Consider the following 24,376-nt stretch of genomic DNA (forward strand, 5'->3'; position numbering starts at 1 on the left):
TTAAGGTATCTAAAGCGTAACAGAAGGTACTTAAGTTAATTCAAAAAGATATTTAGAAAAGTTGGCGTGGTTGGGGCCAAGCCTAATCGAGGGGGCACGTTTTTGGCAATTTTCAATCGGATATGTTGACAATTTTCACTTTCCCATCACCTGACCAGTATTACTAAATAGTATACCGCTAATTAAATATAAAGAAAGTTACATCAAATATGTATATAAATGAAAGCGGTTAATAAGGTAGATGGATTTATAGCAACAATAACACTAGATACTGGTCAATCGTCCATGTATCTCCACGATGAAGGGTACACATGGTTATCTGAAATTAAACGGTCACCACTGAACTCGTCCTTTATACGGTTATGGCACTGTTATGCTTTCAACTGACCGCTACTTTGTATTGAAGCCTTAGCTACATAATATACCTTGGTATCTTAAAATTATTAACTATAAAGAGTCTTAAAACATGATGAGGTATTTGTTTATGTTGACATCAATACCTACCTATTGCGTTTGTCCTAACATATTGGGTCTGACTAGCCTGTCCTCGTCCGGCCTGATTGTACGGATACACTTTAATTGCGTACTCTGAGTCAGGATCTAAGTTGGAGATTGTATACTCAGTTTCTTGAAGATCAAAGTAAAGGGGGTCCCCAGTCTGTGTGTTAACGGCTTCTACAGTGTAATAGTATACTTGGTCCGTACTTCCGGCTTCCCATGCGATGGTGATTGAATCAGAGGTTGCCTCGATAACCTCTGGTGTTGTTGGTGCGGGTGGTGGCTCTGGTCCTGCAGTGAGAGAAAGCATCATTGAAACAGTTAAGAAAATTTCATGTTTTTTCTCTCATGTTGCTGTCCATACCCCCATGTGTCTTTGTTTCCCCGTTCTGGCCCTTAAAGTAAAATACGATTTCTTACCAGTTGAAGTTTCAAGAGTAATCTGAGCCGTTTCACTGTATGCGCTGTTTCCATCTCTATTCTCTGCCGCTACATTGAAAGCATACACGTTGCTCCTTGTTTCAGATCGGCTACTTCATAGCTGGTAATTGGTGAGTACCCATACCCCTCATCTGCTGGGTCGTTTACGTTGCTCCAACGAATGTAGTAACGGTCAACTACGCTGTTGTCCCCTGGTAGCCACTGAAGAGATACGGTTGTGTCCGATAGTGGTTGCACTTGCAGGCTGTATGGTGCAGCAGGTACTGTATACAAAACATTGAAACCCCTTGTAATATCTATAATAAGTAGAATTTTTGGTTTTGTGATGGTTTTGGGGGTAGGCCTATCGGTTATTACATCTTGCGTATGTATATTCAACAATATATTATATAACCTACTTGCAGGGGAAAGAAGAATTACGCATCGCACACTAGCACAATTAAACATGAATTTACAAATGGAAACATTACATGCATATGCAGATATACCAGAGTAAAACCTCCGGACATACCTACCTGTGCGGGAATTTGAACCTACTTGTCTCTTCTATATAACATTTTCAGCATTTCAGTATCGAGAACATTTTTGGACATAATATACCATTCGTATAATTGCCAATTTCCTGGCGTTGATGGGGTAAACATCGCTATCACGCCAATTTGACCTCACTTTCGTTTACTTATAATCTCACACTACCTTTTTGACCTCGCCTTCGTTATTTTATAAGACGTGATATTGATGTAACAACGATGCTCACCCCATCAACGCCAGGAAAGTGCCCATGATACTAGGAATGGTCTCTATAAATATAATGTGAAAACGGTCTTCTGGCTTATAAACGGTATAAACCGATTGACTTTTTTACTTACCTCGAGAAGGTGGTTGAGTTGGTGGTTGAGTTGGTGGTTGAGTTGGTTGTTGAGTTGGTGGAATAACGATATCCCCTGCTCGCACTGTAATTATATCACTAGGGCTACCAGCTCCTTGGCTATTCAACCCAAACACTCTTATCACATATTCGCTTCCTCTCTCAAGGTTATCCAGAGTGAATTGGGTATCATAGACCTCCACAGCATCTGCTTTTTGTGTGCCAGTGTTCATGTACTGCACGAGATAGTAGACAGTGTCAGGGCTTCCCGCTTCCCAAGCAAATGTGATGGCGTTGTCGGTGACTTCAGTGGCTCGGAGACCAGATGGTGGAAGTGGAATTCCCTCTGTAGTAAGTAATGAAGAAGAATAAGAAATGTTGTAAAGGAATTGTGGGAATAGGACAAAACGTATCATGCTTGGTGTTTAAGTACGCTGAAAAAGCAATATAAGTGTTCAGAATATTAGAAAAGTCATTTGTAGCATGTTTAGTTTTCTCGATTTTACTTGTATTAAAGTACGCAATGGTACCTAAAGGTATCTATTATCTTATTATCGTAGCTTGTAAAAATAATTGGTTTCATCTGAAAATGAAAATTGATTCTTGGGCTGAGTGGTAGAATTCTTTTCGCCAGTGTAAACTTTCTGCCCAACCAGTAACCATAGCTGTTGATTTTGAACCCTTGTCATGCTAGGCATATAGTGTTTGAACCTATATTGCAGATTGCAGTATTACAGATCATAGACTATGATTACAGATATTACAACTTACCTTCAGCTGTTCGTGCTACAACTGCACTGCTAAGTTCTCCAGGTCCAGCATCATTGGATGCACGAACTCGGAAAGCATATTCAGAATTGGGTTGAAGACCGTCGATTGTAGCCGAATTAGTGTTAACAGGGACACGTATCACAATGGCGTCATCAGGAAAAGGAAGGTTATATTCTACAATATATGATGTGGCACGATCGCTTGGGGCCCACTGGAGCCTTACAGAAGATGGCCCGAGTACTTCACTTAGGACCTCAGTTGGTGGTTGGGGTACATCTGAAGAAAAGAATTTTGGATGACAAAATGATGATTAATATAGCGGTTAAGTACGAAGCCTCGATCATTTTGGGCTGCTCATCGATTGCTATATACAGCCTTGAAATGCAGACCTTAATTTTACAACAGAAAGCAACAATGCCTTATAGGACAAGTAGCCCAAGGTAAATCTTTATTTATTTATTTATTTAAATCGTATTTGAAATACTATCGAGTATTAACAAGAAGAGTCTTTAAAAAGACACAGTTCAGCGGATCAGGTGTATAGTAATTTGAATTACTATACACATACGAAATTCAGGAGTAGCAATTCTAGTCTCTTGAGTACTCTCCCCTCTTCCAGCCCGATTCACGGGATACACCCTGAACACATAGTCCGTGAAAGGTTCCAGTCTCTCGACAGTATACGTTGTACTATCATAGATGTCTACAAAGTGCATAACCCCTGTGTCCGTACGGAATTTGAACAAAAAGAGTCCCTTGATTCAATACACACAATATTAATATTATTATTTATCGTGCCCGGGCTTCGTACACTTCCGTGCATGATTGCAGACAGTTATAATGAGCTATGATTGTGATGCTGTTGCATTCTTGTAGTATTATGTCATTTTGCTTTATTTAATCATTATAAGCTTACCAACAGATGGAGTAGGAGTCCTCACTGACACCGTATCAGAGGCTGGACCATCTCCAACCGAGTTGAAGGCAACAACCCGGAAGTTATACAGTGTATCTGGATCAAGATTTGTTAGTCTCACTTGCGGTTCAGGTGTTGTAGTAACCAGCCAATCCTCAACAGCTGCTGGCGGTGGACTTGGTGTATAGTATACGGTATATCCACGAATGACACCAAAAGGTACAGCTGGAGGCTGCCATTCTAGTTGGATATCACTGGAGCTGATGGGAGTTGCTGTAAGGCCTTCTGGTGGTGATCCAGGAGCTGAAATATTTAGGTGAGATTTTCTTAGATACAAAATTAAGTATTATGATGTATTAACGAACAGGGCCAAAACATAGCATGCTAATTTGTATTTGTGATAAATAAAATACAAGTGGCATGAACCATTGAAGTCAACAATGTTTATTTGATATGTAATGGATTTTTGTCTTCTGTTTCCTCTATTTTGCAATGCATTGGCACTGATTTTCGTATCCGCACAAAGGATCACCAAATTGTCCGTATATCTGCAGATAAAACACATCCAGTTGCGTCAAATTGGTCAAAACGTGTGTCAGTTATTAAAAAAAAAACCACCCATACAATGTTTATAAGTGGATACTGGGTTCGTCTACCGAAAACCGAAAGTGACCATAGACTCTGAAGACAGTGTGACCGAAATTCCTTCTCACAATACAATGTGTATGGATTACTCTCCGAGATGTATGCGTCTTATATGTCAAAGGAGATAGATTAATTTCGGTCAAACTGACTTCCGGTAGAGAACCCAGGATCCACGTATTGGTGTAACTATTTTATTATATAGTTTTCATCACACGTAGTTCGTGTTTTACAACAATCGCACCTTCACTGATTGGTGATAGGATTGTGTTTTTATGGGATGCTGGCTATTGAGTACAGCATTCCATGCTGACGGGGGATATTCTCATATGTTTCTAAAATGGGTTGTGTACAAACTCCAATGTTTATTGTATGTATACACAGATTGGCTTGTTAGGTACGTTAGGGAAAACAATATTTGCGACAATCATGACAATTCGATTTGGGATATACAATATTACAAGTAAATAACTAAAACATATCTACATTACTACATTGTACACATAATATATCACTATTAGCTGAGCATTTCATTAGATCTAAAATATTACTATCTACACATTTCAAGACAATTACTTCTAATACTACAGTATAATTACGGTACACACATTTTAATTATCACTATGAATTATACTATAATATTGCACACAATGACATACGAAATTCAGTAGTAGCAATTCTAGTCTCTTGACTACTCTCCCCTCTTCCAGCCCGATTCACGGGGTACACTCTGAACACATAGTCCGTGAAAGGTTCCAGTCTCTCGACAGTATATGTTGTACTATCATAGACGTCTACAGACTGCATGACCCCCGTGTCCGTACGGAAGTATTCCACGGTGTAATAATCCACGAAGTCTGGAGATCCAGGCTGCCATCCTAGCGACACTGATGTCGCGGTTACTGCATCTATTCGTGGCTGAGAGGGTGAGGGCAGCAAATCACCTGTTATTGGTTACATATAGTTAGGAAAGGTTAGTTTCTTAAATTACAAATATTATATTATAACATATAAAATACTATAATGTCTACATTAAAAGCCCTCGTCTTAAATGGAAGAGAAGAAAAGAATGGAAAGTACCAAAGGAGAGGAGAGCAGAGAAGAGAAGAGAAGAGAGAGAAGAGAAGAGAAGAGAAGAGAAGAGGAGAGGAGAGGAGAGGAGAGGAGAGGAGAGGAGAGGAGAGGAGAGGAGAGGAGAGGAGAGAAGAGAAGAGAAGAGAAGAGAAGAGAAGAGAAGAGAAGAGAAGAGAAGAGAAGAGAAGAGAAGAGAAGAAGAGAAGAGAAGAGAAGAGAAGAGAAGAGAAGAGAAGAGAAGAGAAGAGGAGAGAAGAGGAGAAGTGTGGGTGGAGTGGACCCGATAACGATGTTTTATTCCACAATAGACATTTGCATCACAAGTTGCATCACCAACTGCATTTAATTATATGAACCTGTGACATGATCATTCAGTTGCATACAAAACAATACCAAATACTACATCTTGTAAGAACTTCAAGGAAGATATCAAATAACCTCCACGAGCGAAGCATGTAACAAACCAAATGTCTACAAAGAGAATAAAAGTCGTGTTCCGAGACACATTATACAGGTTAGTGCTTTATTTTATTCGCTCATGCATTTTAAGTAGCTTTTTTCAAACAAGTTTGGAAAGAACAAAAGTAAAACATTTCATTATAGCCCTACAGCTAATAGGCATCCGGCAAGTAAAGCAAGAACAAAAACGAGAGCGAATACCGTAAAATTCCGTCTACAAGCATATATATGCCTCTAAACGAGGTTTGTTTGACACAAGAGACAAGAGGCGGACACTCTCAACAAAAACGTTATTTGGAGTTTGAACAACTATATTACTGATAAAGGCGGCTGTAGAAACATGTATATTTGTAAGACCAATCTATTGCAATGTTTTTGAGAAGGGTATTGGCCTTTCATATCTTTCGTTAAAAAAAACCCTCGTTTAGAGGCATATATGCTTCTAGACGGAATTCTACGGTATTACTTGAAAGCCAGTCCTGATGATATTACATAATCATACGGCACTAGAGCAAGGTAAAGCAAAGTAACATTAAAGTAAACCTTATCATCTAGGACCTGATCCAATTGGTTTCAATTTTGACTCATACGTGTTTGCTTTTCAAAGTAATATAATTCGCTTCTGAAAGATATTTCCCAACTTTCTAAAGCACATCATATAGAGCTATTATATATCATAGTTTTGTCAGAATTTCGGTTTTGATTGCACCATTTTTAAATTCCGACTACCAATGTTGTCACAATCAACTCGCGAATGTACCCATGAATGGATGATTTTGCAAGTCACAATAGAAATGTCGATTATTTCTGCTGGTTATATTAGAATGGAAGTACTGAGTTGGACATTTTGGCAGTGGTAAGTGAAAAAAGTTAAATCATAACTATAATATATAGACCCACACGATGTAGCTTATAGCAGCCTATAGAGGCGAGAAAATCTTTCTTTAGCGAACTATATTAGTTTGAAACGCTAAAGTGCCATGTTTTTATTCGACATTCCTGAAAAATAAAATTATTGTATTTTATTTGACCGAGAAAATTAATTTCAAAGCAAAAGGGTGTATTCTGAATTATGCTGATTTCAACATGTATTGAATGCCTTTTAGTACGACTATGCATAACAATAGAGGATGGTCACTGGCGTACTGAGTGAACAGTTTCTAATGAGCGTAATATAAAAAGTTTATTTCTAAGTATAAGGCTATGGGGACTTTTCCCTTTGATCGGGATTAGACCGACCGCTCTTACCGCCGTTGAGTCCAATCTCTCCAGGCGGTCTTAGTGGACGAACTCTATTCGATGCTGTGCGTATTTGATGCACCTGTGAAGTGGGACCTTCTCCATTAGAGTAATATGCTGATACTGTTACATAGTAGACTGTGTCAGGCTCCAAACTGCTGACAATAACACCAGGACGAGGTCCCTTCGGCTCTACCAACACTCGATCCCATTCTGTAGGCTGTAGATTATGATCTTCTGTGTAGTAAACTACGTAAGCAGTCAGGGCGGGGTGATGCACTGGTTGCCATTCCAGCATAATGGAGTGGGAACTTAATGTGTTGATTCGGATATCACGTGGTATTGCAGTTGGTATGGAGACTAAGAATGAAAGCAGGTTATCATCAAATAATGTTGGAGTCATAATGCGGGAAATCCATCCATAAAAACCTGTGCATAAGTGCTGCATTCTCGGACGTGGTGCTCGTCTAGCTAGGGATCCATCAGTGTGCCACTCGGTTTACTACTCGGTTTGCAAATGAATGTACTCTACTCATCTTATATTAGTAGTGTGCAATAAATAACAGGAATTAACTCATGATGCATGCAAGGTATTGTTTCATGCGTAGAAGTGCAGCAATGGGCACTGCTTGATACCATCACAGCCAGATTCCTGCTGTTAACTCCGTAGATCTCAGTTCAACATCATATCCCTGGTTGCAGAGACGTACTGACCGCAATGTTATCTTCCTTTGGCTCGGTTTTAGGCCACAAGTGTCCACATTTTCAGCATTAAAATTGAAAATTGTCGTGCATTTATTAGCGAGACAATTTGTTTAATTTAGGACGGTCTCCTTCAAGAAACACGAATGGAAACCACGTTGTGGTACACACACGCACATCTACACACAAGTGAGGAATCTGGCTGTGCATATGCAATTTACTATGGATCACATAAGTCAGGATTTCAGCTTGGATTTTAAGGTTATTGGCAATTTTAATTAAAATATCAAAATATTATTCTTAAAGGCACATTCACAGATTTTGTTGGAGTGGTCGAATGATATCTGTTAATGCTACGTTGTTGCAACCGTTCTGATGCTACAATGCATAAAAGAACAGCCTAGTTACAACTACAAAATTACAATTGTGATCTCAGTGTCTTGAAAGGCACTATGATATTTTTTTTTCAACTTTTAAAATGTGTAAAGTTAATGTTTTAGTACTTCAGTGGTCAGGATACGTGCTGGAGATCGACGATCGCATAAGAGAGGCGAAGTCTCTTCCCCTTCTGCGTGCCGATAACCAAAGTAGGTCAACCACCTTATTGCCAAGACCGTTGATCAGCCAATCATCGTAATTGTTTATTGTTTATCACTTTAATGTTTACGCTCGTATACGCTGGACGCACAGCCCAGAACACGGAGGTAATGACAAATCTACTCTTTGTAGGTTCTTGTCAAAAATGTCAACACAAAATCTCTGAATGTCCCTTTAAACAGTTATTAACATATTGTGATATGACATGTCTGATACGAGATTGTTAAAAACATGTTAACAATTCCATTTGCGCTGTTGTCAAATTGCAATCTCTAATAATTATTCAATCAATGTAAACACAAAAGAATTAATTTGTTATAAATTAGTAGTGAAATTAGCAGTCATGTGAGATACTTGGACATCAAATTCATCTACATAGTCTATAAATTACAACATTAGATGGGTACTAGCAAATATACTGCGCCAATAAAGTATCCTTATACTTTTTCTTTTTTAATAGATGCACTATCTAATCCTGCACATTATGACACCACATTGAATCCAATGTGACCACAAGAAGTAAAGTTACAAGCAATTGAATAGACCAGAGAAGATGATAAAAGAGGAGGACGCTCGCTGCCCACATCAAATAAATAATGTGTGCATCCGCCTATTGATGGAAACAATGATCTAATCCGATTGATCAACTAATACGATAAGTGGCTTTGCGAGTCACGACTGTCTAGCTCTAAACGGCGCATGCCCGGATGTCAATTTGTTACGTCAGTTGACCGCGAAATATAATTTCTGTATTGTTTGGCATGACCGGCTGCTAAGTTTGACCCGAGTTCCATGTGAAAAAGACCATCACTTTTGATCCAAATAGCATTTTTGGACACGTTTGGACACAAAACGGGAGTATATGGAGAAACTGACACGAGTTTGAATTACTGATTACACTAGTTTTAAGTTTCCGTAAACAGCCGCAAATATTCAAATGATTATCATTTAAATTTCTTTTTCTTTGACCTTATATTAATTTTACTGGAAAATTAATTATGCTTGACTTTCCATAACTTTTAATGGGAGTTGCGATATATATAATGCTTTTTCACTCGTTTAAAAATCATGGTCACCCTAGTTAGTATTATTTTTTTTTTAAAAAAAGCAAGATTTGACTGCCAAATTGGGAATTTAACGATGTACTTCCGTGTGTGGAATATTTTCTCCACTAAGAGAACTACTGAATCAGTCGAGCGTGTGTCGGATGAACAGATTACCACAAAGGAATATTCAAGTGGTGTTTGAAGTACTCCAAACAAAGAAAAGTGAATGGAGGTTAACTGTGGGCAATCGGATTATAATGTTCGAGCGACCTCCTCTTTTCTCATCTTCTCTGAATAGACGAAGGTCCAGTTTTAAAAGTGACAAACTGGCCTATACAAGGCGCAAAAAGATTCCAACAAGCGCAACAAAGAGACAACACAGTTTCTTCAATGAAGCGTTATTTAAAGCAGTTTTTATTTCAGTTTTTACTTCTCTGTACTTTCACAACTTTCATTTTATTTGTCAGTTATTTTGTTTCAGTTTTCCTTTGTTCCTTTTGTTTTAAATTAAAGCCAAACGCAAATATTAGCCATTCACCACTCTCAAACCAGATGTCTAGTCTGTGAAGTTTTGAATAGGCCAGTTTGTCACTTTTAAAACTAGACCTCCGTGTAATCAAAGGCTTGTAACTTTGCTTCTTGAAGTCACATTAGATTCAATGTGGTGTCATAATGTGCAGGATTAAATAGAGCATCTATTAATAAAACAAATTTACCCCAATATTGTTCAGTTTTGAAATTGTGATTATTTTTCCAAGTGTAAGGATACTTTATTGGCGCAGTATACATGTTTTCATTACAGATTCAAACTGATACGCTGGCGACTTAGCTTCTCCTTTCCTTGTGCTCCTGACTGTAATGTCGTTAGAAGCTGATCAAAATGTTTGGAAAGAGGTATTTCCCTCTTAAATATGTTCATGGTGATACGTGATAAAAAACCAATGTATAGGGTCCACAACTTATAAGCCCCCCCCCCCCACCTATATACTAAATATTTGACGAAATGAAAACGTGTAAAAAGATATGTGTATCCTTATTTGTTTCACACATGTCCATTGCGTTCAGTCACTGGTTCATAATTTATGTAAAAAAGAGACCGTTTTAAACAGTGTTAAAAGTTGCATCTGAGTCCATTATAGTCAACTCTCAAACAATGCAGTAGGCCAGACCTATTCGTAAGTTTGTCAAAGAAAACCTGACTGCTATGAACTCAGGTGCAACTTTTAAAACGGCCTCTTTTCTTACACAATTAACCGTTGTGATTGAACGCAATGATGTGTGACGTTATAAATTGGTCCACAGGGGTAAAACAAATAGGGCTATACATATCTTTTTACACTTATTTTACATTTCGTAAATATTTTTCGACTTATTTTAAAAAGTATTAGGGAACTTATCAGTTGTGCACCCTATATAGGAGAGAAGAAGCTATGTTGCCAGTCTGATGAAAAGCTCCGTAGCAGTTTAAAACTATGACGACAGTATGTCATTAAAATATCACATTAATCACCTAAAAGTATACACCAGGGCATATACCCAGCAAACAAAAAACGTTTTCGATTTTTACGTTTACGGTATGTAACCTGTTTAAAACGTTTTAAAACATTTTGGTGTTTGCTGGGTTCAACAAAGGCCAAAAAATACACTTATATATTTGGCACTCATGCATAACTCGCGTTACTAAAAACCTAGTTATAATTAATTCTAATATTACTAACCTAACAATGTTTCTGATGTTCAAATACATGTATACCAAGTATTGGAATTGTATAAGCCAAAATGTTCATTTTATGAGTGACACACGCGATAAATACCCGGGGGGCACTCACAAAAAATGGGTGACGGGGATGTGCGGCCACATTGACCCCCATTTTTAACTACCTCTCACCCAATGACCCCCCTTTTTTTGTTTTCCTGTCACCAAATGACCCCTTTTTTCAAAATATTTAGGGAAATTTCTGATAATCTCTCATTAAATGACCCCATTTTTCGTGATTTGTATTCAAATTTTTCAAAATTTTTCAAATTGTTTCAAATTTTGATAAATTTTGGGAAATTTTGTATCAACTTTTATATCTGGACCCAAATTTTTTCCCAGTCTCACTAAATGACACTTTTTGGTCGGATTTTCTCCAGTCTCACGGAAAGACCCCTTTTGGGAGCTTTCTCACTGAAAGGCCCCCTTTTACGGTGTCTAGGCTTTCACCGAAAGACCCATAGTTTCGAACTGCTGTCCGTACATCCCCGTCACTTCCAAAGATGAGTGCCCCCCTCCCCTCTCGGATAAATATACTACCTCTGCCGCGCACATATTATGTATAATTGACCTGTGAGGTTCGTTACAGAAAGGCTGGCATTTAAGTCACTAAAAACTCCGATAACACAAAAATTGCCTTAATAGAACATTTTGTGTAGAATGGTAGATAATCCATAAGAGTATTGCAAACATTTCAGTGCAACATGAACTTACCTTCTTCACCGCTCGTCGTTACGAAAGTTTCCCTGCTTGGTCCACTTGATCCCTGGTCATTTTGTCCGCTCACACGGAAAGCATACTCTGTATTAGGCTTTAGGTTTCCAACTGTATATTGCGTCTCCTCTATTCCTGGTATCTCTTTGAAATCAGGCAGTAGGTATGATTCTTGATATTCCAAGTTGTATGAACGGATGTCCGGTGCAGGAGCAAAAATGAGTGTGACTGAGGAAGCAGTGACTTCTCGGACTATGGGTGCCTCTGGTGTGTCAGGTACACTGGGTTGATCTGTTACCAAGGGAACAAAGGGTTTTGAAACGTTATTCTGCGGTTTGTTATGGCTTGCAGATTATGATATCTAGTCAAATTAAACCATAATCGTGTCAAATTTGACATACTGGAAGGGTCATATTTGACATGAATTATATTTGAATTTGACTTGAAATCATCTAAAGTCATATATTACTAGGATCTAGTCAAATTCAAAGCAATTGCCTTTAAGATATTTAACTTTTTCCTGGTTCATAGCATGCTGTTAACCATTAGCAAAGCATTAATCAAATTATTTTGGTTAGAGTTATCGTGGTTATTATTAATTTGTGCAGGTTTAGCTTATTCTCATCGTATTTAGGCATGTTGGACGCTAAGAGCGTTTGCCTTTCTTCATTGGTCCTAGAGACACGTTTTAGCATTAAAACTTGAACAAATGTTCGTTCAGAGAAGGCTGATTGACTTTTTAATGTGGATACAGTTTACACCTTTGTTTTCGTGATGTAAAGTGTTCTATTACGCAACATATAGGTTATTTACCAAAAGACAAAAGATAAGATCTGCTAATATTAATAATGTTAATTATTATACGTAATTACCACCAGCAGAGGTTCGGGCTACCGCCAGAAACGACGCCGGTCCCTGTCCAGCTTCGTTGACTGTAGTAGAGCTCAAGTAATACGTGGTATCGGGATAAAGATTGCTTATAACGCCAGTAATTTCAGATTGGCCAGTTTCTGGAAAGAACATCTGTCCCCAATCGCCGAATAACCGACTTGGATCGTCGGTATAGTAAACATTGTAGCCAGTAATAATCCCGCTTGTTTCGGGTCTTGTAAATGATACTTGCAATGCAGGAGCGTCGCCATTGGCTGGAGGTAAGGCTTCTGCCCTCAGATTTTGTGGGTATACATCCGGTACTGCCACATTGAACGAAATAAAATGAAGCATTTACCATGGCATCATGACTCAAATCAAATTCAATTGATGAGCATTGATGATTGCACAACGTTAATGGCAGATTAATGGAATGAAGGAATTGTTTTTAGATATTAACTGTTAAGGATGGATTGGGGGTGTGAGAGACAGGGTATTAAACTGTAAAAACATAAACATAAAACTAACAATTACATGCCAAGAACTAATGCGACGAAGATATTCTTTTATCACGAAGTTTTCGTGAAATCGATGCAGCCGTATATCCTCTTGTAGTATGACGGCACCTGGAATTTCTAACGCATTGACATTTGACAACAGCGCGGTGCAACTTTTTCATGTCTTTGTTGTGTTCCTGATTTCACTTCAATTGGTAATATCATCCCTGGTAAGACAAATAATCCGCCACATGTTAAAGGGAGCTGATGAAATGTTATTTTTCACAATGAATCCTCATTATTAAACTTCTTCTTCTCCAGTTCTCGGACCTGATGGTGGATGATGTGTTGTTGATATGGTAGTGGTGGTGGTTGTGGCAGTGGTAGTGATGATGATGGTGGTAGTAGTAGCAGAAATAGTAGTAGTAGAAGTAGTAGTACTAAAGTAGTAGTACTATAGTAGTAGAAGTAGTAGAAGTAGTAAATGTCAGTAGTATGCACTAAATCTAGCTTGAAGTATGAAATAACTTCCCCCACGTTTATGCGCCATGTGGGTAGATGCTGTGATCTACCGTAAATCGCAATATCTTTATACTTCGTACTTCAAGCCGGATGGAGTCCAAGAGTAGTGTACTTTGATCAGAGCCAAAAAAGGCGGGAATTATAATGCGCTGTTACCACTCGTGTAAAGGAAGTTTACCTTTTTGCAACACATTTCCTATTTGCCATGTTTAGGACATTGTACTGTTGTTCACAATTCTAAATGATCAATACGTTATAAGTAACACATAATATTAGTGGTATGCGCAGTGCCCCTCCTGTTGGCTCTGATCAAAGCGATATAGAACTAAGTAGCTCCAGCAGCTTTATGACCGAGCCTCTTCGTCAATTAATTCGTCGGAGGTGTGTCAAAGCGACGGAGTCAATGACAACAAAATTGACGAACTTACTTGTTGTAGGTGATGGGGAAGTTACTTCACCACCTCCCAAGCCCAAGAAGAAAAACAGTACATTGTGTACTTTGTGAGATAATGAAGGTGAAAAATATGAAAACAACAGATGAAGACGAAAGAATACACACAATTGCACACAATTATTATATAGACTATTAACCGGCCGAAAGATGGTCAGGTATCGAATATTTTTGCAGTTACAGCACTAAACAGCTAATTTTTGGTGTATAAAAACCCTTTATAAAAGAAAATCAAATATAATGTATTTCAATATTTACAGGGTAACCAAAAACCTCCACAGTCTTAATTTGTTATAACCTTTGTCGTTGATGTGGTATAAAATTTGCTGTAGCCTCAAATGGAAAGTTTCATTCGGTAACACAAATTTAGTTTTCATTCTTATTATTATCTAAACATTAGATATTGAGCGTTGAGTCAAGACAAATAAAAATGTGGGACCGTCTTAAACTAGTTAAACATAAGACAGGCCGTGTGACTGACTCTTACGCTAAATATTGAATGCCTAATGCAAAATATATTATAAGAATTGCAACGTATCATCAGTCTATATTGTAATGGTCCTATATTTTCTGAACAACCAGTGAATTCCTGATTATTCACCCTAATTCTTACTGTCCTAATTCCCGGGCCTAATTCATATATATTGAAAATCAACCAAATTGAAATAAAGTGCCAAGCAAGAGCAACGTTAATGCCATATTGGGATGCGACGCCGATTTGGATGCGTGTCCAAATAAATTAGGTTGGATTTGGATTGGGTCTCTCCTAGAAATTAGCTCGATACGGTTTTTAGGTATAGATAATGATTAAAGTGTTATTTGACAAACTATCATCGGGACTATCATGCATCGCTTACCACTTGCTGCCGTCCTCACGGTAATCTCCGTTCCTTCTACCAGATTGTTATTTTGGTCGTAGTAAGACACTCTAAATGTGTAATCGGTGTAAGGTTCCAGATTCTCTACTAAAAGCTCATTGCCTCTTGTTTGAGAAACATATTGGTAAGGTCCTCCCCCGGTTTTCTGCTCGATCAGATACGACTGTGCTCCTGGCACTGTTGACCACCGAAGAAGAACTGAATCCGCATCTACCCTACCACCATTTGCATCTCCAGTACCTCCAGTACCACCATTTCCTCCTGTAGGTGGGCTAGTCACACCTGGTGGACTGGTAGGTCCGGCGGTAGTAGCATTTGGGGCTGATGTTGTGAAGAGCCTTGCCGTTGTTGCTGGTGGTGGTGTTGGAGGAGCATCTGTTGCTGGACCAGGACCTGAAGGGGAAAGTTTTGGGCAGAGAAACCTTGTGATATGCAACATTAAGAAGCAGAAAATCATAGGATATGCAATGCCAGGGTTGCACCTAAAACACTCCCTACAATGCTAGCCAAAATGTGTTGGGACACTTTTGGAAAACGTTATTTGTAACATAATGAAATGGACGTTTCTTTGGTGTCAAGCCTATACATTTTCCTGGCACCCCAATCCTCCCCCTTCCCCACCAATCAATGTTGGATGCGGGGTTGGTGGCACTAGGTGCGCGTAACCAAAAAGGTAGGATTCAACATTAACCGGGGTGGGGGCTTATTTACATAACCCATTCACCGGAACTACAAATTTAGATCCCCGTGTCATTTGGATAGTAATTCATACATGTTACCCGTTTTAAAGAGCTATCAAATATGATCTTAAAACTCGTCCTTATTACAATGTTCACTCCCTGTGTTTACACCAGAGTGGCAGACGAGGTGATAAAAGAACAGCGGTTTAAATGTGCATGGAATCAGAAAACATTGTGTATTATATTTGAATGTTTGAAACTCGATACGCCAAGCTGTTGAAGTTTAATATTTAAACGTTATTACTTACCTGTACCTCCATCACCGGCAGTCACTGTTATTGAACGGAATACTTGACCGTGGGGGTTATAAGCATGGCAAGTGTAAGAATCTGTTTCTTGGAAATCCCTGATCGCCAGATAGCTGTACCCAGTACCAGGCTCGCTTTGATGCAGGACATTGCCTCTATTAAGCCATCTGATGTCTGGAATAGGATCACCACTAGCTGAACACAAGATGAATTTGCTGCCGCCTCTTTCCACCACAGTATTTTGTGGTTCGAAGGTAAACTCTGGGGGTGTACCAGTGTTGCCTCCTGGTGAACCTGTACTGCCACCTTGTCCTGTGAAGAAAATATAAAGACAATAGCAGTAAATTAAACATATTTCCATGAATTTAAATATGTCTTGTTATTAAGCTTACTTAATTTTACGAAATCGAACAAGAAGGTTCTTGTCACATCATTAACAGTGTACTTCGGTTATATTTATCAATTCGCTTTTATAAATACACACGTGACCACCTCCGTGCTACCATAACAGCTTTTGACAGTAAGACTCGGAAAAAGCATAGCGGATGGTCTTTCTATACATTTGAATGCAAAGGCGGAACAACAGAAGACTACTGTGCAGCAAAATTGTCTATTTTGTTCAACTTTGTGATTATATTGTAAACGTTTCCGTCGTTGAACAGAGTTCCTATCCTTTTCTGTATAGTGGCCAATGCATGAGGATTTCGGGTCACGTTTGCTGGTCTTGGTATGTCGTGCCCATGAGTCACGTGCGTATTTATAAAAGCGCATTTATAAATATAACCGAAGTACACTGATTATCATAAACTTTACGTACCTTGGTCAACTGGTTCAAGTCTAACAGAAGATCCGATAGTCCCGTACTGATTGAAAGCATAGCAATTGTATTCTACAATGTTTTGTACGTTTTCCACCAGGAGAGTGCTTTCACCAGTGCCTTCTGCTAGTACGGTTCCTACTGGATCTTGTCCTTCAAACCATTGCACCGTCGGGGTTGGGTAGCCACTTGCTGCACAGGTCAGGTTTTGTGACCCTCCAAGCTGAATTGGTCCAGGAGTTGGGGTGACATCAAATGCAGGTGGACTCGGAGTTTGGTCTGTGAGTTGACCAATGACAAAAATAATTCGTGTTATATATATAAATAAGGCTATGTTATACTGGCGAATGGTGCTTGTGTAAGAAACAGAGATACAAACGTTAATTGTATTGCACAATGTTTGTAATTATATCTTGTCGTGTGTATTGTACACAGAATATCACTGTATTTCTGAGGGTACAATCAATGTCTCTGGTTCGTACGCAAAGCGGATTCGTCATTGTGATGATATTGTGACGCGTACATTTACAAATCAAATTTATGATTTGCTTTAAGGTATTTGTGAAGGGAACAAATCACATTCAATGCAATGTTAAATTTCAAGTACATTCTAGTGCTTTTGAGAGTGAAGTAAATTAATTCATGCCAAACTACGGTATTTCGATATACTTTGCGATTTGCGCAAATTTAAACTGCATTTATTTGTGAAAACTATGAGCTAGCTAAAAGATCATTCCTAACTTTTTAAAGACGTGGACGATGCAGGGTTTTCTAACTACATACATATTGTATGATGTGACATGCAAGGAGTATTCTTTACTAAATAGATAGCCTACTACTGGAATCAATGTTTTCATCAAGCACATCAAGTGCGTATGGCATTTCAATGATTATATTGCAGGGGCACCGAGAGCCCGGGCCGAGAGTTTACTTCATAAAATTCATCTTGCGGTAATAATTAATTGATTAATTTTCTCCATGTTTGTAATTAACCATTTCACATGGTTTTTTTCTAGCAGGAAATATCTGACCATCGGCAGTTGTAAGTTGTAACGTCTGGTGATGAAGTAGCCATGCGATGATGAACGTTGTGTGTACATGTATGCTAAACCACGGTCCCTGGTTAGACCAGAAGAGTTTGTTAGTGTTCTGCATACGTATGCTTGTTTTATATTGCCTCGTATGTTAAAAGTATATGAGGAAAAAGAAATGTACATGCAGAAAACTTTTCAGGAAAAACAATGAAGAATGATGAAGATTGTTTCATTAAATATTATGATGTACATAATAATTAACATTAACATATGATGTTTTGAGAAACATGTGTACATAGTTTGCTAAGAAGAACCCGAGGAGAGGTGTTAATATAAAGGATTATGATTTGGGGCATGAGCTCTTTTTGCTACGGCCAAGAGGTGCGGTTGACTACTGCTATCACTGCAAATCAAATGTCACACAAGTGTTGTTAATAAGTTTGGAGATTGGTGAACAAACAGGCATTTTCACTGCTACGATTCACGGGAATTATATGGTTGCTATTTCGGTATGTACACTCAGTATACCTATCCCAAGCGTTCGAATGATGGTTTCTCCGCTGGGTCCACTGATTCCTTCGCTATTTTGTGCCAACACTCTGAATCCATACTCAGTACCAGGAGAAAGGACGCCATCTATAGAGAGCTCTGGCCGCGAGACTTGCGTGAGTCTTGTGAACCTTTGTTCACTGGTCAGCCTGAATTCGATTACGTAACTCCATACCAAATTGGGATTACTATGTGACCATTCAAGCGTGATGGAATTTTGACTGATCTCAACAACCTCTGGGGCTGTTGGGGCATTTGGTTTCACTGAAAAGAACAATGGACACTTCATGATTTGTATGTGTAAAAAATCGCACTTCGTTACAACTACTCCCTTTTTTGTTCTATTCAAACAAAGCCGCATATCTTATCCGGCGATGAATTGGTCGTTAGAAATGAGTGAAGAAAACATTCATATGCTGTATAAGACCTCCGTATCCCGCTCCGTATAGGCTTTTTTTAAGTCGAAACATGCAACATTGATTTGACAATGTGTTGATTTAATAACAAAATATGTTAGAGAGAAAATGCCTTCAAGTTGAAATAAAAACATGACACCACAAATAGGGAGACAATAAACAAATACAAACAGAGGTGGAAACAGCAACTTGCAGCAAGAAACATTTTTAGGGCAACAACAGTAATAAATGAAATGCCTGCAGGTATTGAACGAAAACCACCGAAAGACATAACATGACAATGTGCATTGTTTTTACCAAAGTGGGTCATAGCAATGATTTCATTTGAGTTCCCCAAACCGGCGGAGTTTACGGCAGCTACTCTGAAGACATATTCTCTCCTCGGTTCCAGGCTCTCCACCTTAAACAGCGTGTCTGTAATTCCACCGACTTCAATAAATGGTTCATCGGGTGTATCGCTTGGTTTGTATTTGACAATGAAGTAATCGGCTGGAGTAAGATCTCGGTATCGCCAAGTGAGAGTGACAGAATTGGGTGTGACACGATTGACTTCAAGACTGGTTGGTGTAGCAGGCGGAACTGCAAGATGAGGACGGGCGACAAAGATAGGCTTGGGTATTATGTTAGTTGAAAAGTCATGATAATTGAAAAAGCAATGATTAATGAAAAGAATATTAGTTTGAAAACCTTAAGTAAAGCTTTTAAATATTTTTAGAAGCGCCGAATAATATGGTCAAGTCTTAACCAAAATTATAGTAGATGTTTCATCCCACGTTTCCCACGTCTTTAATAAAATCTCAATGACCCTCCAGTGGACAAGTTATTGTTTCTTATAGTAACGATGCTTTTGGGGTCTGGTGTTTTTTGTCCAAGATCTTATTGACGGGGGGTGGTGGTGGGAAAGCGGCAAATTCTTCATTTTGATTGGTTATTTGTCATGTTTGTGATGAAATCCACCCGAAACCGAAATTAATACAAATTGAGATGCTTAAGGATTGTGTTTTTAAAAGGATTTTGATTTGATTTGATTTGATTTGTTCGGGTTTGACAACCCTGGATAACCCAAGAAAGCCTCTATTGAAGCTTATTTCCATTGGGGTCCATTTGAACACCGGGACGGTTGGGAACAGTCAGGGGTTAACACCCTACTCTTTTCGAAACTGGCTGCGAGATACATGTACAGGTATGGCTCTCTGTACACGGGACCGACGGCTTAACGTCCCCTCCGAAGGACGGAGTACTTTCATGATTCATTTACCCAATTCTAAATGAACCATGGGGAGAGCGGATGTGTCCACTTTGCAATACTGATAATGACTTGGTAAATGCATGATTCAATTAAATTGCAGAAATACGGAGATGATAAAGTAGGGCATTAATTTTCTGATTCCAAAGTTTAAACTTCGTCAACATACAGTATTGCAATGGCTCAGGTTATAAGCGGCGATTCGTTGCAAATCAATTTCTTAAGGCCTTTGACATGTTTGAGGGTAAATTATACAAACAGAAAGAATATCAGTGAATATTGTGTTAGTAGATAGTGAGATACTTTTTATTTCACCTATACCCAATCGCATAATGAATGGTGATATAATTATGTTATTAATTAGTAATTTATACAATCATATTATTGTACGCTTTTACCATAATCATTAGGAAGAAACTGGCGGTGTCAGGAATAAGAAAGAATATACATGTACGACTCATGTGTTCTACCTACCTAACATCGTAACCGTGATATCTTTGGTGATAGATGCCACCGAATTTTCGGCTTCACACGTGTAAGTGGCCGATTCCTGAATATTATCTAATGTCAATGTGTTTCGTCCAGGAAATTCGGCCTCCGTATCAACGTACGTTTCTCCTTTTTTCCACCTCACCATTGGAAAGGGTGTACCAGTGGCAGCGCACGTAAGATTTAGGGAATCACCAGGAATAGCGACTTGATCTTCCGGAAAGGCAATGATAGTAGGAGGAGTTTGGCGATCTGTATGATGGGTTAATATTGGTGCAGAGGGAGGTGTGTAGCGATACAGGTCAGAAGAATAGCGGATGGATGTATGGATGATGTTTGTGGGTTAGAAATTTCGATGATTATGATCAAAGTTGAGTAGAGGATAGGTGACCAGGGTAATGGCACAGGTGTAGAATTGGAGGGTAGAAGTACAGGAGATTGATAAGTATAGGGAAGAAGGGGCGATTGTAAAGCAAGATAGGAATGTGATGGATGGCATAGCACAAAGAAGTGTTTCGTTTATATTAATGGGTGGTAGGGAAGGATGGTATGAAAAACATGAAGATGAAGTTTATTCATATGATAATGTATCAAAATAATGATAGCATGATAATGATAGTAATTGACATGGTTGATATGAAAGCGTATCAAATGATAATGCAAAATGACATTTGCAATGAATAATGATAAATGTGATAAATGAAAATAATTATAAAATAAGTAGGTTAGGTATTTGGCATGGTATGTATGGTATTCAAAGAGGTATGAATATGCAAAGTGGTTGGAATGGCATTTTTATGAGAAGATTAATAAGGTTGTTTGTGGCGAGAAGGTGATAGAAGAAAAGAATATATATTTGAAACAGTTAAGATTTCACCTTTACATAGATAAATGTTGTAGAAAAGAAGAAGGGTGAAGTCATTCATTCATTCCCATATTAATTGCATTTTGCAAGCTGGTATAAGAAGCTATATAGGGAGCTTTATTTAATATGTTGCATTTTGGGGTTTCTCATCATGCTGATAATATGTGACCATCCTCCACAACTGAGCCCGGATGTCGCCAGTGCCACTATTGAGATATGCTCCATTGAACTTAACAATAAACAATATAGTCCAGTCAAAGTGGGTTTTGACTCACCACTAATTGCAACAGAATTTTTTTCACTGCTATGAATGTCAGAGATGTCCCTGAACAGCATACAAAAAGTATACTAAAATATACTTGGTGGAAAGGTAGTTTTTGGCGGGAAAAAAGGTCATACAGGGCCAAATTTCAAAATTGCTCCAATCATTTGAAAAACTATACCAAATTATTCCTCTAGTCATAAGGATTCAGAAAAATATAGTTTGCCATATCTGTGATGTACGGTTCTTGAGTTATAACCGAAAAGGTCAAAGGTCAAATGTTGGGTTCAACAGAGGTCAAAAAAATAAAAATTGTCTGATTTTAACCAAAATGGTCTCAAATTGTTCGGCTTGCAAACATAATTCATTTAAAGAATATTTGCGCTGTTTAGGTTGTTTAATTGCATGCGTAACATCGAAAACTAGGTCGGGGTCAATAGAGTTCTATGGTCAACGACCTCTTTTATCCTGTTACCTAGGTAACGAAACATCCAAGATATGGCAAACTATTCGAATTTTGGAGTGTTTTTAAAGTACGAACACATTGAGACCATTTTTAAGGATATCGGAGCATTTTTTCGAAGTTGACCCACGTGAAGCCCAAAATTTGACCTTTGATCTTTTTGCTTATAACTTGAGAATGGTACATCACAGATATGACAAACTATACTTTTTTTGAATCCTTAAGACTAGAGGAATGCTTTGGTATAGTTTTTTTAAAAGATTAAAGCAATTTTGAAATTTGACCCCTGTATGACCTTTTCCCGCCAAAAACTACCTTTCCACCAAGTATATTTGAGTATATTTTTGGTATGATGTTCAGGGGACATCTCTTAAATGTATAAAAGTGAAAAAAATTCTGTTGCAATTAGTGATGGGTGACACCACTAATTTGTTTAGATTGACTGGACTAATAGGAAACAAAGGATTTATTGACTGTTTTATTGATTTTTCACTACTTAAATGTCAAGTACTATAGACATGATATACATCATTTTACAGCTAATTTCAAGCAGAATATTTTGGTTGAATATCTCAAAAATGATGATTGGCGACTTCAGGGCTCAGTTGTGCTGGATGGTCACATATGCTGGATAAATCTTTCAAATCTAAACCTTCTATGATATACATTTTTACTCAATTTACAGTGCAATTCACTAATAGCCGGGACTAACAGCCAGACGGACGAATGAGTTTGAAAGTAGCGGTCCTTTCATGTGTCCGTGTCATGCAAGAACTGGTTAGCTAAAGTGTTAGACAGCATACTACATAATCTCTTATTGTATTACTTCTCTTATATACTTGCCTCTGACATAGAGAAATGCTGGCAACGAATTCCGTAATCCAACAGTGTTGTTAACTGCGCAATGGTATCTGCCTTGGTCAGCAGATTCGGCTTCGTTGATAAGTAGGTTAAGATTGCCTGAAAAAGGAAAGATACAGTTTACTCTGTGCGTATGTTTCATGGCACTTAAATGATCTTTTCTATCTTCAATGTCGCGCATTCCCGGGGCACATTCAGCCTATACTGGATAGAATGGGGTACTGCGCATTCATGTATATATAATGAAAGACAAAGATAAAAAGACTAGCTCGCGTCTAAAATTCTGACAAGTAGACAGAAAATTCCGTATTGAGCAGGTCGGCAACCAATGACGGCGTGTCTTCGTTCCTGAATGAAACTAAATGGTTTGTATCATGCATGGTGTGGCTATGGCCACAGTGGTCAGCGAATTCCTGTAGAGTGCCGTGTGCTGAGGCTTGTGTGTTTATGCCTTAAAATCTATATGAAGAATGAATGAACCTCTCAACATATTTCTTTCTAGCAGCTAGATGAAAACCGAGCAGGATTCGAACAGACAACCTACATAGCAAAATTATTGATAAGGCCAAAGAACAGTGCTGCAACATCAGCAGTTGTGGATTGTGTAAAGAGTTTGATAACCCTGACCATCCGCCCTTGATGACTGCATTTGATACACACTATAGTGTAAGAAACTCGGCTACATTCGTCTTATCAATATATTGTAAAAATCCGAATGGAGAAACGCCAAAACAAAATATTGTCTCCAAAATCCTGGAATGTGACATCACCTATCGGTGCGGTGGCCCTATGCCTCAACAAAGTGTTTCACTGCAGCCATAGAGGATACATGTCCCTATGACAGTCAATGGATGAAATTGTATTAGATGTTGAACATCATAGCTCAGGTTTGCCAAACGCTCAGGAAAGTATACGAGAAAGTAGAGAAGCATGTATATCTCAACATGTGTAGACGTGATGAGTGCGTGAACAGACTGCACATTAATATTTGGCGATTTTTTTTTTTTGCTTGTAAAAAAAACTTCAAAAAGAATGGAATAAAAGGATCCAGATTTCATGAGTAATATTTGCGCAAATAAGCGTTATATTTCGTTATATTACTGCTGGGGACTGATACGTGAAGAAGCAGATGTATTACTTTGAGGATATTTGGACACCAATTATGATGTTTGTAGAGAATAGACTAAAAATGCCCGACTTAAGAGTGCAATGAGGATAATCATGATAATTATGACTGGTGTAACACCCGGGATGTCACAAGAAGGGACAGGATCAGCAATCTGGATTTGAGAAACAAGAAACAAAATGAGGTGACTGTGCATGCAGATTAAAACTGGATGTGCTGCGCAGCTGCGGTCTAAAAAGACCATGAAGTCCAGGGTGACATTGAAATGACATTGGACAAAATCGCTTTTTTTGTGAAAAATGCATGCAATAACAATCTA

At 38.4% G+C, this 24,376-nt stretch overlaps 1 protein-coding gene across 1 annotated transcript in view; it reads right to left on the reverse strand.

The window, feature by feature from the left end:
* LOC140143716 (twitchin-like) overlaps positions 1 to 24,376 on the reverse strand; it is a 108,944-nt gene that overhangs the window by 46,435 nt on the left and 38,133 nt on the right. Inside the window, exons 5-22 of the mRNA XM_072165529.1 lie at positions 22,914 to 23,030; positions 20,466 to 20,732; positions 19,085 to 19,324; positions 18,309 to 18,593; positions 16,747 to 17,025; positions 15,930 to 16,241; positions 14,921 to 15,334; positions 14,041 to 14,109; positions 12,596 to 12,916; positions 11,724 to 12,014; positions 6,918 to 7,268; positions 4,796 to 5,080; positions 3,495 to 3,797; positions 2,579 to 2,854; positions 1,809 to 2,153; positions 1,064 to 1,202; positions 919 to 1,031; positions 505 to 789 (exon numbers count right to left, since the gene is read on the reverse strand). Of these exons, the coding sequence (XP_072021630.1) occupies positions 505 to 789; positions 919 to 1,031; positions 1,064 to 1,202; positions 1,809 to 2,153; positions 2,579 to 2,854; positions 3,495 to 3,797; positions 4,796 to 5,080; positions 6,918 to 7,268; positions 11,724 to 12,014; positions 12,596 to 12,916; positions 14,041 to 14,109; positions 14,921 to 15,334; positions 15,930 to 16,241; positions 16,747 to 17,025; positions 18,309 to 18,593; positions 19,085 to 19,324; positions 20,466 to 20,732; positions 22,914 to 23,030 (4,692 nt within the window). The remainder of the gene's footprint in view (positions 1 to 504; positions 790 to 918; positions 1,032 to 1,063; positions 1,203 to 1,808; positions 2,154 to 2,578; positions 2,855 to 3,494; positions 3,798 to 4,795; positions 5,081 to 6,917; positions 7,269 to 11,723; positions 12,015 to 12,595; positions 12,917 to 14,040; positions 14,110 to 14,920; positions 15,335 to 15,929; positions 16,242 to 16,746; positions 17,026 to 18,308; positions 18,594 to 19,084; positions 19,325 to 20,465; positions 20,733 to 22,913; positions 23,031 to 24,376) is intronic.

The sequence above is a fragment of the Amphiura filiformis genome, unplaced genomic scaffold, assembly GCF_039555335.1.
Source record: "Amphiura filiformis unplaced genomic scaffold, Afil_fr2py scaffold_26, whole genome shotgun sequence".
NCBI lineage: Eukaryota > Metazoa > Echinodermata > Ophiuroidea > Amphilepidida > Amphiuridae > Amphiura > Amphiura filiformis.